Source organism: Penicillium hordei (genome assembly GCF_028827395.1).
Source record: "Penicillium hordei strain IBT 12815 chromosome Unknown utg000002l_segment0_segment0, whole genome shotgun sequence".
In the NCBI taxonomy this organism is placed as follows: domain Eukaryota; kingdom Fungi; phylum Ascomycota; class Eurotiomycetes; order Eurotiales; family Aspergillaceae; genus Penicillium; species Penicillium hordei.
This window is the reverse complement of record NW_026623143.1, coordinates 4,580,023-4,593,980: the sequence shown is the minus strand read 5'-3', so window position 1 is coordinate 4,593,980 and position 13,958 is coordinate 4,580,023. Positions and strand designations below refer to the sequence as shown.

Sequence of the window (13,958 nt, the reverse complement as noted above, 5' to 3'; positions counted from 1 at the left end):
TTGAGTCTTGGTTCATTCAATCCAATCCAGATCAATTCACACACATCACTCAAGCAAAATGTCATACGCTAAGGATCAGCCCGCCGGCTTCACCAACGCCATTGAGAGAGTCGCCATTGTCGGTGTATGTAAACGCCTCCCCCAAGTAAAATACAGGATGAGACTAACAAACTTACTAGGCCGGAGGTACTGTTGGCTCTGTTCTCGCTGCTGCCCTCCTTAAAACTGGAAAACACACTGTCACTGCCCTCTCGCGCAAAGACAGCTCCAACAAACTCCCCGAGGGTGTCGTTGTCGCCCCCGTCGACTACAGCGATGAGGCATCCATTGTCGATGCCCTCAAGGGCCAACAGTTCTTTATTATTACTGTCGCCCCCACTGCGCCCCGCGACACACACAGCAAGCTCGTCCAGGCGGCTGCCAAGGCAGGAGTCCCCTACATCATGCCCAACGGATACGCCGGCGACATTGAGCATGTCAAGTTCGGCCAGGATGTCATGCTCGGACCCGTTGCCCAGGCTAACCGAGACGAGATCGAGAAGCTGGGCATGAAGTGGATCACCGTATGCTGTGGATTCTGGTACGACTACAGCTTAGCGGGCGGGTCGGCGCGCTTCGGGTTCGACTTTGACAAGAAAGAACTGACGATCTACGGCGATGGCAACACCAAGACTTCAGTCTCGACTCTGGCCCAGGTCGGTCGCGCTGTTGCGAATGTGCTCAGCCTAAAGGTGCTTCCGGATGACGAAAACGACAAGAGTCTGACTCTCTCGAGCTGGCTCAACAAGCCCGTCTACCTCAAGAGCTTTGTCGTCAGCCAGAACGAGATGTTTGAGAGCGTCAAGCGCGTGACTGGCACGACAGACGCCGACTGGACGATTACCCAGGAGGATGCCCACAAGCGATACGCAGATGGTCTGGGGCTGGTCAAGACCGGCAACATGGCTGGGTTTGCTAAGCTGCTCTACGCGCGAGCGTTCTTCCCGGAGGATGCCGGCAACCACTCTGACAAGGCACAGAACGAGCTGTTGGGCTTGCCGGAGGAGAAGTTGGATGAGGCTACCCAGGTCGGAATTGACATGGTCAAGGCGCTGCAGAGCCGTGCGGAGCGCATGGCTTCATAGAGATATACATTTTTAGAATTTTGAAATCGTTTCAGTATTTGAATCCAGTCCTTTTCACAGATCCTCATTTTCTAGTTGTAAACGGCGGACCCTGGATTTCACATGTTTTAATATCCATATATAATCTCGCTTACTACTGATACAAGGAGGTAATGGCACTGGATATTTCGTTCTTGCGATATCAAAAGACCAAGCGTAGAAGGCGAATGCTACAAGGTGACTACGGCAACCATCGCCTCTTTCCCAATTTGTAAGTCGTCCCGCACTCCAGTTACAGAATCAATTACTAACATTTGATCTAACTGTCATTACCGAAATTACTGCTTCATACCTGAGCCATTAGGACCCTGGAGTATTTTCAGTTCCTGAAGAACTCCTACAAGACCCCAACAGGTCTAGAACGAGCGTCCCCTGGTAAAGGTTGCTGCAGAGACCCGATTTCCAAGTCAAAATAGAGGTGGAAAATGTGAGACATCATTGGCCTGTGTGGTTCGAGTCGCCTGGTCATCCCTCCGTTTCCTGTTGACTGACTTTGGACATATCAAGCGTCACATGGTAAAACTAAACATGTGTATTCTGAGAAGTAAAATAGAAATGTAAAAACTTTATTACGCAGGCACTTTGTTACAGACTGGATTGATTCGTCCGTACTTCCTGGGTCTCCTTCAAACGGAACGCAACTAGGATTCATGGAGGCAAGGGAGCAGGGAGCTGGAAGCCGGTCACGGGCTACACGTACTTTTTTCAGGATTCCTGGAGAGAAGCCGTATGACATTTTAGCTTTTTAATGTCGGTGTGAGTGCTTAGAGGCATGTTTATGAGTGGTACACGTCCTTAATGATGTCTACCGCATCTATGTGCCCTCAGACACTTTTTTCTCTTTCTTTTTTGAATCCATAGCCAGCTAGGCCTGCAGATCAGAAGGCAAAAGAAAGGTGCGGTCAAGGGGAATTCTTTTTTTTTCTCTCTCTCATAAATTGGCCTTGAACACCTTGATCGATACACAGGCTCAAGAGCATAGGCTAGGTGTCGACCTTTGATCCCCTTCCCTGATCCCATATTTCACTCGACGCACCCCGAGATAGTGAACATGGGCAGCCTGTACCCGTCGCCTCGACACCAGCAAGTCTGCTGGTCAGCAGTTCTTGGAAAAAGCCGCTTAGTTCCGGCTTTAGATGCTAAAGACGTGGACAAAATTCGAGATGAAATGACGTGGCGAAAAGTTGATCACTCCACAGCGCAACCGGGGGTGGACCCCAACCAGCAAGATATCTCAGTATATCCGATGTTGAGCGATAGAGGCTTTTTTCTACGGCTGCAGGAGTTCCATGAGGTCTTAACCAAATCCATTGTGAATATCGTGGAACGATGGTGGGAGGACAGCGCCTCCGATTTCCCCTCTAGAATGCCCCTCGAGCCCCGTGCGGAAGAGATTCTGAAGGTGCGTTACCCTTGCTTACTTCAAATAAGAGGCAGAGACATTCAATTACTTTGACCGGGAGGGTGCTAAATCTGAAAAGTGGATTGATGAGCAAAGCAAGAACAATTCAATGCCTGCTTTCGCAGACTGTCTGGGTAACTGGAGACCGGACTTCCTGTTGACACATAATGAGGATTCAACCTCGGGGCCAGGGTTCCAGGTCTGTGAGATAAACAGTCGGACACCTTACAACGCCATAATTCATACTGCATACAAGCATGGCATTATGAAGGAACTGTTAGGGTCAGACTCCATCATTGAGCCAGCGGGTGATTTCAAAACTTTGGTGGACGGCTTGTTCGACCACTTCAATCTTGACTTGCCGATACATCTTGTTAGGGGAAGAGACTACCTCGAAAGACAAGAGTTCGCCCTGTTAGCTGAACAGAAGACTCAATCACGGCCTAAGTTGGTGAACGTCTCGGACCTACAATTGACGCCTGACTCCTCTTCTTCTACCGGTTTCGCTCTTTATTGCAAGCCACACGGACATGAAGAGGGAAAGGAGCCAGAGCGGGTCTATCAGGTAGCTTTGGCGCTATTTCCTGAGGAGTACAGCCTTCTTCCGCTAAACATGCTTCGTCATCTGGCGAAGATTTCGCTCAATGATCTCCGTACTAGCCTATTTGTGAATGACCAGAGATTTCTTGGCATCATTCTGCAGGAGCTAAATCATCTTGTTGAGAAACATGCGGTCCTCACCCCCGATGAAGCTCGAATTATCCGGGAAGGAATTGTGCATACGATCTTGCCGGGATCTCCAGAACTGAAGCAAATTTTGCACAGCAACAGCAACCAGGGAGACGCCTTGAAGAATAGTTTTATGCTCAAGGCAGCTCGTGCTAGCCGCGGTGATGGTCATCTATTTGGAGATGAGCTTTCCGCAGAAGAATGGGAAGCAGTCTTGGTTAGGATGCAAGATCCAACCATTCGGGCAGACAGAACATCATATGTCCTTCAACCATATGTGCAGCAGCCAAAGTTCGATATTGTTGCAGGAAAAGATAGAACAATGGCCAATAGTCAAGTGGTTGGCACATATTATTCTGTGAACGGCCGCTTTGTTGGGTTGGGACCTTGGCGCACGGGAAATGGAAAGATCTGCAATGTTTTCAGCGGTGGATGTGTCCTCGTGCCCTCGGCTATAACTGCAGAAATCTAGATGGCGATAGTCCTGTGGATCGATCTATCGGTTGTCTGTTGAAAATGAAAGAAATGAAAGAGAGAGAAAACCCTATTAATGCCAACGAACAGACTAAACCAATTTCAAAAATAAGTTTCCAAGGGATGTACATGAGATCTATACCACCTCAATACACATGTAATGCTGCTGCTAGCTACGTACCTGGGAGACCATGGTTTGAAACAGACCTATCCACTATTAATCATTTCTCGCACCGTGTGGTGAGTTCGAATAGAGCATTTGTTTGTAGCAAACTTTACTCCACGGGTAAAAAACAAAAAAACAAAAACAAAAACAAAACAAAGCACGTATCTGACTTACGGAGCACATCGTAAGGAGTATGTGTAGCCCATATGCAGCTTGCGATAGCAAGCTGACCGCATGTTTAACCCCTCCTTACTGAATGTGGCATAAGCGGGCATATTCCAAGCTTCAATCTCCAATCTCTCATTGCTAGATCTGAAAGTCTTGAGCATCAATTCCCTCGACACTCACATCTGCCCAATATCCTAAGTCTTTATTATCTTCACCATGAATCAGTCTAGTAAGTCATGCCAGCCGCTACAAGTATGCCTAAGTGCCTCTAAGAAAGAGGGAAGGCTGGTATCGGCGATCGATGCATCGCATGAAGATCGAAAACGGGCAGAGGATGCCTTCTACCGTGTCATTTTCCAGTATACCGGAGGGCCTGCAAATCTACCATATGAACTGCGCTACATGGCTCCAAACCCTATATTGGTCTCTGATCAATTCTTAATCGATCTAAGGCTGTTCCATAATGCTCTTTCAATTGCCTTGAATAATATTGTGCAGCGGTGGTTCACGGACAAAGAGGCTGCCTTTCCTACCCGCATGCCACTTGAGCAGCATGAGGAAGAGTTGTTACAGGTATTCTACCACCTATATACTATAGAACGATACTCATTGTTTAAGATAATTTGCTGACAGCAAACTTCTTGAACAGTGGCTATCTAATCATTGTGAAACGCATCCAGAGCATGCATATGAAGGACACCAGGGTACTTGGAGACCAGACTTACTCATCCCTGCTGATGAAAAGGATGGATTCGCAATGTGCGAAATCAACGCTAGGTTTTTCTCTCTTGGCGTTGACCTGGCATCTTGGATCCATAAGGGTTTAGCCAGTGAAGAGGCAAAGCCATCCTTCGTTGATATACCCGTGAATAATGACCACATGATCGAAGCTTATTTCACGTTGTTCAATCCCAAACTCCCCATCCATTTGCTTCAATCCGAGCACTTTCTTTCGGCTCGCGGTCGATCGAGCATAATGGAGGCGTTCCTCAATTGGGTCGAGCAAAGAACCGGAATAAGGCCCCGCTCGGTGAGACCTGAGGATCTGCGTCTAGTGCCTGATGCTACTTCGGAGACTGGTTATGCCCTTTACTGTACCCGGTCCACCAGTGCAGCGGCCTCTCCAGGTGATCAGGAAGACCAAAGTCTAGAATTGATTCACCAAGCGGGTCTTCAGATGGCAGTGGATGAGTATTCGGCCCTAGATCCCGAAGCCCGTCGCTATTTAGCACTTCACGGGGCCAATGATACCCGCAGCCGACTTATCGTTCACGACAAGCGTATTTTGGGAATTATCCACCAGGAGCTGGATGACCTAGTTACAAAACATCGTGTCTTGACAGAGGCGCAAGCCATCCTGCTTCGCACTCGAATCGTGCCTACCATCATTCCGGGATCGCAGGAAGCAAAGCAGCTTCTTGACTTGTACCGACAGGGGGATTTGGCTAAGGATGACTTCATCATCAAGCCGGTACGCGGGGGCCGTGGACAAGGAATCAAGTTTGGCGATGAGCTGGAGATTTCTGAGTGGGAGGAAGTTCTTGACGGTTTGCAGAAGCCGGAATTGACTTCAGACGGAACGACATACGTTGTCCAACGAATTGTCAAGCAAGCTGAAGGAGACATGTTCTTGGACGAGGAGATTGGCGTGAAAAGGTGCCAACGAGTAGGGACCTACTACTCTATGAACGGCGAGTTCTACGGTTTAGGAGCATGGAGGGCCATCGTGGCAACCGACAGAGTTTGCAACATGTCGCTTGGAGGAGCCTGGAAGATGGGCAGTGTACTCATGTCGTACGAATGAGTTCATTGACATAATAGGTAACCGAACTGCGCGGAGGTCTGCAGATGGGCATAACAGCCAGGGTCAGAAAATTGCCAGCCGTTGTGAAGTGCGTCTAGTTACTCGCGGTTTTAACCAAATCAAAGATATTAGTTTCTATAAAGTATATACCGTTGTAGCACAGCACAGCCTATATCGGTTTAAAGTATTCTATAGAATTGCCGCGGTATGAGCCCTAGTTTCTTTATTATCTCGATATTAAAACTAGTTATATTTCTTCATACAGATATTAAAGAAGCGCCTTATATTAAAATACCCGAGAACTAGGTTGCAAGTAGAGCGTGGGAAGACCCATATCTTTACGCGAATCTAATTTTTAGAATTACACCATAACGCCGAGGGCTACGGTCCTTTTAGTTGTAAGCGGTATAGCACAACATTTTGACATTTCTATATACTCCGTAGCATGCGACAGAATACAACAGGGTGAGCGCGGAGTATACTCTGCAGAATACTTATGAATTGCCCTTTTGGGTTAGCCTTTACCCCTGGGCTGTCAACCTTGTGTCTTCCCGCGGTCGATGCTCGGCCCTGTTACCTCTCAGCCGCACACTACTTTTCAACTTCGATGGAAATGGAAATTATTTGGCATTACATAGTATTTGTTCTTTTAAAGAGAGCTGGCTCTGCCTATTCAGAGTCCATTCGATAATTATCCGAATTGCTGTCTTTTCCCCCTAATTTGACCATTGTTGATCTTTGCCTTCTGCAGTGCTGCACGGGTGGCCGTGCCCAAGGGGCCCCACTGCCCCGGCAGCTTTGTTCCGGTCTACCTTCCGCCCTCACGAAAGTGTTTCTCATGGCATTCGCGTTATTGATCCACGAACAAAGGCAGTCATATTGAAAGAATGCACACACTACTTTCGGCAGTCTGGACTAGAAGGTTGTCTGTTGTGGTCTGCCTAGGAAACCAGCTTTGCCAAGGTTAACTCCGCGATAATCAATGCCAAGGCGGCCCCAATATAGCCTTAAGTGTAGGGTCTGTTCGAGCGCAGGGCCCCTCTATTAAAACTTCCCCTGGGTTAGATCAGCTCCTCTCTCCCGTCTGTTTCCCTCGCTTCGGTTAGCACTTAATTTCAACATCTTCTAAACTAGGTCATTGTTTCCTTCTGTCCTATGTTCCTGGCCTTTGATTAATATACATCACGCGCGACTTCTACTCTTCTTAATCATCGTTTTGTTCGGAATTTTATTTCTTTCTTCCCTATCATGACCGACTATGATCCCCCGTACGGATTCGCCATACGCAGAGATGGCATCTGCCTTAGAGGAGAATGCCAGACCGATGCAGGGAAGGATCCTGTAACATCTCAACATTTCTACCGATGCTGCCCCACCAACGACACTTGCAGCGACCAAAACACAGGGATATGTTGTCCAGATAAAAAAGACTGCAGATCGGATATCAGTAAACCAGCACACTGCGCCAACGCAACCTGGGATCTTTACCAAAACTATGATGGCGGATATTTCTGTTGTGACCAGGACCAATACGGGTTTAATAGGACTGAGGGAGGTGTTGGGTGTGGGACAGAACAGGATCTTGATATTGAGAGTAGGACGTCATTAAGCCCAGTTTCACTTGGTAAGACTCAAGTCCTGCTTACTTGGCATGCGCTCAATTCTGACATAACCAGGCACGACCCCAACACCGAGCAGCTCGCCGACATCAAGCAGCCCCCAAACATCAAGCAGCTCCCCGACATCAAGCAGTTCCCCAACATCTAGCAGCCCCCCAACATCGAGTAGCTCTTCCAGTTCCAATACTGGCGCTATCGCAGGTGGTGTTGTTGGCGGTGTTGCCGGGTTAGCAATCATTCTCGCCTTGCTTTGGTATTTCATGCGTCGTCGCCGACAGAAGCAATCACCCCAAACGCAGATGCCCATCACCGAAGCATCAATGTTGCAGCACGAGTCTCTTCAGCCCCCGGGCATACCGAGCGAGTTAGACGGCCGAGGTTCTGTCTCAGAGCTACCTAGCCACAAAGATACTGTCCACGAGTTGCCGGAATCTGGAGAGGGTCGATGAAAGGGTATTACATTTATCTTAATATTCTTTGGCAGGGCGCTACATGATGAATTTGTCGATGATATACCCTAGGCACTCCAGCGTTTAGCCAGCTTCACTCATCTAATCGCTTTATCTTGGCTTTCATGTTATTTAATGGAGTGTATTCGAGCAGAGACATGCCTGCTGGCATCATATTTCTAGTCAATGGAGTATCCTAATCGCTATTAAAAGAAACCCACCGAGCCTGCTGTATCTTGTTTGTCTTATCACACATTTACACATCCGAGATACGTACTCCATTTTGTCCTAATAGTCTCCATGGTTGAAGCATCCAACCTTTGCCACAATTGTGCTATTAAAGGTATTCTAATTCTATCTCAAATCCAGCAATATCATGGGAAGTAGATTTTCTTAGCGCTTCATGCACACTTCCCGCTCCCGAGCTCAGTCAAGCCACATTGTTTGAACATTAATAAACACACTTTGAGCGAGCGTTCACTATGTATGTAAGTGACCACTCTGCGCTGTGAAATATACACCGAGTACTCAGTGAGGGAGACCTTGAGCACGTAAAGCGGCAGCGCCCCAATCGGGAAAATAATGACTGCCTAGAATCCGATAGCCGGATGTGGCTCGTTGTGTACCCGTAATTATGCCCTGCCTGTGACACTGGAGGACCACGGTGACCAACTATAATTGCTTCGAGCTTATTAATTAAGTCCCCATGGGTATATTAGCACATGCAGGGAAAGAGGACACACTTACAGCATCGGCGGCATTGCCTCTACTCACAGCATATCTGTTCCATATCGGCTACAGAGCGCACATTCACTTGCAACTGCACCTAGTTTTCCATCCTATATCTTTCCACATCCTCGTTCGTTCTGAGGTGCGGGTTGTGGAGGAGTCGTGTAGGCGTTTAGCAAATGCATCAGGAGAATGGATGTTATCCAAAACGTGGCACGGAAGGGACTGCGTCGTGAAACGATTTTCCTTTGGTCTATCTTGATAGATTCGGTGAATTGATAGAAAGCCTCGATAGAAAGTAACGACAGGAAGGCAAGGATGAGAGTACATAGCAGAGAGTACAGGGGCTGTGTCTCATTCTTATACTGGCGTGAGGGAAATAATAAGGTGGAGGATGATAGATGACCGGAGCTTAGGAAGTTGGTTTTTGAGCATATCAATTATTTCCCTTGAGGTGCTAGGTATAGGGAAGTTCTTTACAAAGAAACGAGACATGGGGTCCATGCTTGTTGTAGGATGTAACCCGTGGACGTACTTTTACTTTGATTAGGCCGAAGGGCTTTCATCTCTATTACCGACGCTAATGTCTAATCGGCGTAGTATACAACAAACAAAAGCTGTAGCCGGTTATTCTAGAGGTCTTTGCTCTCTAACTACTTCCAATGTCTATCAATTATCATATTCTGATAGGCTTCTACCCTCACAAACATTGACAGCCTACATAGTAGTATATGTCTATAATGCCTCAAATATACCTTTCGAGGACTCCCTAAGCATATGTCCCGGCTTCGAACCGAAACCGAAATATATAACCTACCAAGGTTCTTAAGACTATTAAGGGGATAGTAAACCCCAAAATATGAAGTTAGTTAAGATTCCTAACTAACAAATCTCAATGTTGATAATAGGGAGAATTTTACATTTGAACGTTTGAAAGCCACAGCAATTCTAAGTTACTCAAATAAAACCTTAATCTTGATATTAACCACTACCCGTTAAACGGGGCGCAAATGTTATTGAAGAGCGTCGTGCACGGCCTCGGGATTTTGCTTCACGACTCGGAATTTTGCGAAGATAGATATGTTGGAAGCTCTTGGAAGTTCTAGTCGTTCTGGCCAAGGTCCGACCTCGGGAATGAGTTGATCTACCGTCCGGTCCGTGCACTATCTCGACATAAACTGTAATCTGTACTGATAAGAGACTTTGTGTAAGTGGGTTGAGTTTATTTTAATTTCAATTTCAAATTTTTTTAGCGTTTGCCTCCCAAAGTAAAAAGAGAAATCTTTGCGCTCAGATAGGCTCTAAAAACTCTGTTTCCTGAGCCGTAACGCCTCCGTTATAAAAGCATAACTATGTACGGAGTAGTGGTAACCTTTTTACGCCTCTCAAATAATATTTTTAGAATCTTAGCCATCAGCCCATTCACCAAGTTAACAGCGATTCCTTATTGTAGATCTCATACGAATCAAACCCTCGGACTAAATCAACCTTGTTGGCGGGCTATACTTGGCCAAGACTCCTTATCATGGCTAGAGGAGCCTCCAAGGTTGGTGATATCTATTACTAAACACTTGTGGGGAAAATTTACTGACCTTGAGAAGCCTAGCCCGAACACACTAACCTCACTTCCCGTCTTTGACTTTTGGATGTGTTAGCCAGTTTCGAGGTTAGATTGTGCTGTAAATTAAATAATATGTGTTTTATCCTCCAACATTCTATGCAGGTACACACATGGAAAATGAGTGAAACATAGCAGGGATACCACTGATAAAGGATTGAGCATGTGGGCCGGTATATATGTTGTAGATCTCGCTATCATTTACTCCGTAGTCGAGATTTTCTTATCCCGTAGGTAAGCGTGCCAAGAGTGCCAAGAGTGCCAAGCACACCAACACCACCACCCAGAGTGGCTGGACTTGGCACATTTACCGGACCAGATACTGCGAGGCTATGCTAACCTTTCCAAAGCCTGTATAGGACTTTCTAAGCGGGCCAAGGAACAACTTTAAAAGATACGAATACATTCAATGGGGGAAACAGTTTCTTGCTGTCATGTATTCAATTCTGTGGGGGAAATATTGCGGGGGAATGAGTTGGAGAAAATGGTAAGACCAATAAGATCAGTTATTGCCCCGAAGGCCCCGGGATATATTCGCAAATTGACTTTTTATCCGCTTCCCAGAGGAAAAAGTTACATAAAGGAAATACTGGATCATGAACCTGACATAACCCCACATGGCCCTCTCCAGGATTTGGTGTCCACCGGAAGGGGCGAAACAGGAGATACATAGATAACCGTAAAATGTGACCCCGGAATTCGCTTAAAAACTGTGTGCTGGGCTGGTACATTTAATCCTCGCGGCCCCCGCTGTCTTGGTCTGATTCTATTCATCTTTGAATTCTCGATTCGGCTTATAGCAAGATGGGGCACCCAGACGAGATTAACGCCCTCGAGGCGCAACCCGACTACATTGACACCTCGGGAGATTTTAAAGAAAGTGTAGAGGATGAGCCGGTTCAGCTTCACAGAGAGCTCAAGGCTCGTCACATTTCTATGATTGCCATCGGTGGTGCAATCGGCACTGGATTGGTTGTTGGTACTGGCAGCGCTTTGACGTGAGTTTTTCTGATGCAATCGTTTATGAAGCACCACTGACTGTAATTTGGAACCTTCAGAGCCGGAGTATGTGATATTCATCCAATTTATCTTTTCAATTAACTAATCATTTTCAATCAGCCTGGATCTTTGCTTATTGCATACTGCTTTATGGGTTTCGTCGTTTGGACGGTCATGTGTGGACTGGGTGAAATGGCTGCTTGGCTACCATTGTCTTCCGGTTTCACTGGTTACGCTGGCCGTTTCTGTGACCCTGCTCTCGGATTCACCCTCGGATGGTGGTGAGTACAATTCATTCTCCAGCTAATATAAATCGGCGAATCTAATCATCTCCTAGCTACTACCTCAAATATATTATCCTACCACCTACCCAACTCACTGCCGCCGCTTTAGTCATTACCTATTGGCCGAAAACATCGGCAGAGAATGTCAATCCTGGTGTTTGGATTGCCATCTTTATGGTGGCAATTATCGTCATCAATTACTTCGGCGTCAAGATTTTCGGTGAACTCGAGTTTTGGCTCTCATCCTTCAAGGTGATTGTCATTCTGGGACTCATTCTGTGCTCTTTCATCTTTGCACTTGGTGGTGGTCCCGACCACGACAGGAGAGGTTTCCGTTACTGGAGTGAACCTGGCGCCTTCGCTACTAAATACACCGGTGGTTCCCTTGGAAAATTCCTTGCTTTCTGGTCGACCATGGTGCAGGCCACCTTTGCATTCCTCGGTATGGGCATTCTGTGATTGAAATTACCCCATCTCACCTTCTAATTTTCTTTTTTTACCAGGTACCGAACTTATTGGTGTGACCGTCGGAGAGGCTCAGAACCCCCGGAAGACCATCCCCAAAGCCATCAAGCTCACCTTCTGGCGAATTATTGTGTTCTACATTCTCAGCGTGCTCTTCCTCGGTATGCTGGTTCCATACAACTCTCCAGATCTGGTCTTCGCAACCAAGGCCAAGAGCTCTGCTGCTGCCTCTCCTTTCGTGGTGGCAATGAAGCAAGTCGCCGCTCTTCCTCACATCATCAACGGCTGTATCCTGGTGTTTGTGTTTTCCGCCGCCAACTCCGATCTGTACATTGCGACTCGAACTCTGTACGGTCTTGCCCGCGAGAAGAAGGCCCCTAAAATCTTTGCTCGCACAAACCGAGCTGGTGTCCCAATCTATGCTCTGGCACTATCATCCTCTTTCTGCTTGCTCGCCTTTATGAGTGTCTCTAGTGGCTCCAAGGATGTTTTCGGATACTTCACCGACATGGTGTCAATCTTCGGGTGTAAGTTCCCTTCCCTCGATTCTCCCAGAAATAACTCGAAATTTGTCCAGTATGCTGACCTGCTATCACAGTGCTGACATGGATCTCCCTCTTGATTACTCACATCTTCTTCATCCGCGCCCGACGTGCACAGGGTGTCGACGAGGCAACACTGGCCTACAAGGCTCCCCTGGGAATCATCGGTTCCTGCGTTGCGCTGTTTTTCTGTGTCTTGGTGGTCTTCACTCGTAGCTTCGGTGTGTTTATCCACAACCCGGAAAAATACGGCAACTTTGACTACAAGACCTTCATCACTTCATACATTGGAATCCCCCTCTATGTCATGGCCTTTGCTGGGTGGAAGCTTTGGAAGAGGACTGAGATTGTCAAGCCCCACAATGCCGATATCTGGACTGGCAAGGCCGAAATTGACCGCGAAGAGGCCGAATACGTGGCTATGATGGCCATCGAGGAACAGAACTTGTCTGGCTGGAAGAAGGTTTACAGAAAAAGTCTCGCGTGGCTTTTCTAGTCACTTATATTTTGTTTAGATAGATATTTCTTTAACGACATGTTTCACTAGAAGATCATCCATAGATGTTTTCTCGACATTGAATGAAACAGTTACGATTATATTAATCGCTTAATGATTGTCTGTATTTATATTTATATTTTCGTACCACATGGACGAAATATTTTCTCCTTGCCGTTCAAGAGACTCCATACCATGTACATTCAAATTATATCGAAGTCGAATATGGATCAAGGCCGAAAAATCCATTGGAATACTACGGCTAGTTTGAGGATTTGACTTCTGGGAGGCTAAGGGGGCAATTTATATCGGGAAGCTTGAAATTACATACGTAGTTAGTGTAACTACCGGGCCACGCGACAATGAAGTCGTAAGAAGTTATTGACAAGCTTCTGGTTCATCTGGATATCTAATTATTTAGCAGTATCGTCTAGTCGCCTCTATAGATCACACCTATCTATGTAACTAGTCTATGGAAATATGCGAAAGTTCGTGATTATGTAGATTTACCGTCAGAGCCAGGTTTAATGTAACACTGACTACCATAAATTCTCGAAACTCTTCATTATCCTTGATAAAGCCACCTATAAGTCCGCTTGTAGAAGTGAACGCCCGGTCGTTCGCCGCCGGGTAATACCCAGGGGCGTGCCCAGTTTTACTCTGCGGTCAAAAAGAAGCACAATATCGGAAGGTTTCTCTATTTAAGCGTCATCTGAAGTCTCGATCTGAAGGCCGAAACATCATTGTTATAGATGTCGGCGCAAGGACATCGGCATACCGGAGGATTTATTGATCCTCCATGTTTTGTAATTTATGTTATGCAGTCAAGGCTCCATAACAACCGATACAGA

At 46.7% G+C, this 13,958-nt stretch overlaps 5 protein-coding genes across 5 annotated transcripts; all 5 read left to right on the top strand.

The window, feature by feature from the left end:
- Positions 1-58: 58 nt before the first annotated feature.
- N7537_005060 (aromatic alcohol reductase) lies at positions 59-1,124 on the top strand (the record flags this gene model as incomplete). The annotated part of the gene is made up of 2 exons (XM_056896117.1): positions 59-124; positions 180-1,124. 2 exons carry the CDS (start codon positions 59-61, stop codon positions 1,122-1,124), a joined length of 1,011 nt encoding a protein of 336 aa, XP_056755865.1.
- Positions 1,125-2,214: 1,090 nt separating this feature from the next.
- N7537_005059 (uncharacterized protein) lies at positions 2,215-3,766 on the top strand (the record flags this gene model as incomplete). The annotated part of the gene is made up of 2 exons (XM_056896116.1): positions 2,215-2,565; positions 2,645-3,766. 2 exons carry the CDS (start codon positions 2,215-2,217, stop codon positions 3,764-3,766), a joined length of 1,473 nt encoding a protein of 490 aa, XP_056755864.1.
- Positions 3,767-4,318: 552 nt separating this feature from the next.
- N7537_005058 (uncharacterized protein) lies at positions 4,319-5,906 on the top strand (the record flags this gene model as incomplete). Its single annotated transcript, XM_056896115.1, has 3 exons — positions 4,319-4,331; positions 4,380-4,675; positions 4,752-5,906. The coding sequence occupies 3 exons, from the start codon at positions 4,319-4,321 to the stop codon at positions 5,904-5,906; spliced, it is 1,464 nt and encodes a 487-aa protein (XP_056755863.1).
- A 1,248-nt stretch (positions 5,907-7,154) lies between these two features.
- N7537_005057 (uncharacterized protein) lies at positions 7,155-7,974 on the top strand (the record flags this gene model as incomplete). The annotated part of the gene is made up of 2 exons (XM_056896114.1): positions 7,155-7,530; positions 7,583-7,974. 2 exons carry the CDS (start codon positions 7,155-7,157, stop codon positions 7,972-7,974), a joined length of 768 nt encoding a protein of 255 aa, XP_056755862.1.
- Positions 7,975-11,125: 3,151 nt separating this feature from the next.
- Positions 11,126-13,107, top strand: N7537_005056 (uncharacterized protein; the record flags this gene model as incomplete). The annotated part of the gene is made up of 6 exons (XM_056896113.1): positions 11,126-11,319; positions 11,380-11,386; positions 11,441-11,601; positions 11,658-12,046; positions 12,108-12,596; positions 12,668-13,107. The coding sequence occupies 6 exons, from the start codon at positions 11,126-11,128 to the stop codon at positions 13,105-13,107; spliced, it is 1,680 nt and encodes a 559-aa protein (XP_056755861.1).
- Between the last annotated feature and the right edge of the window lie 851 nt (positions 13,108-13,958).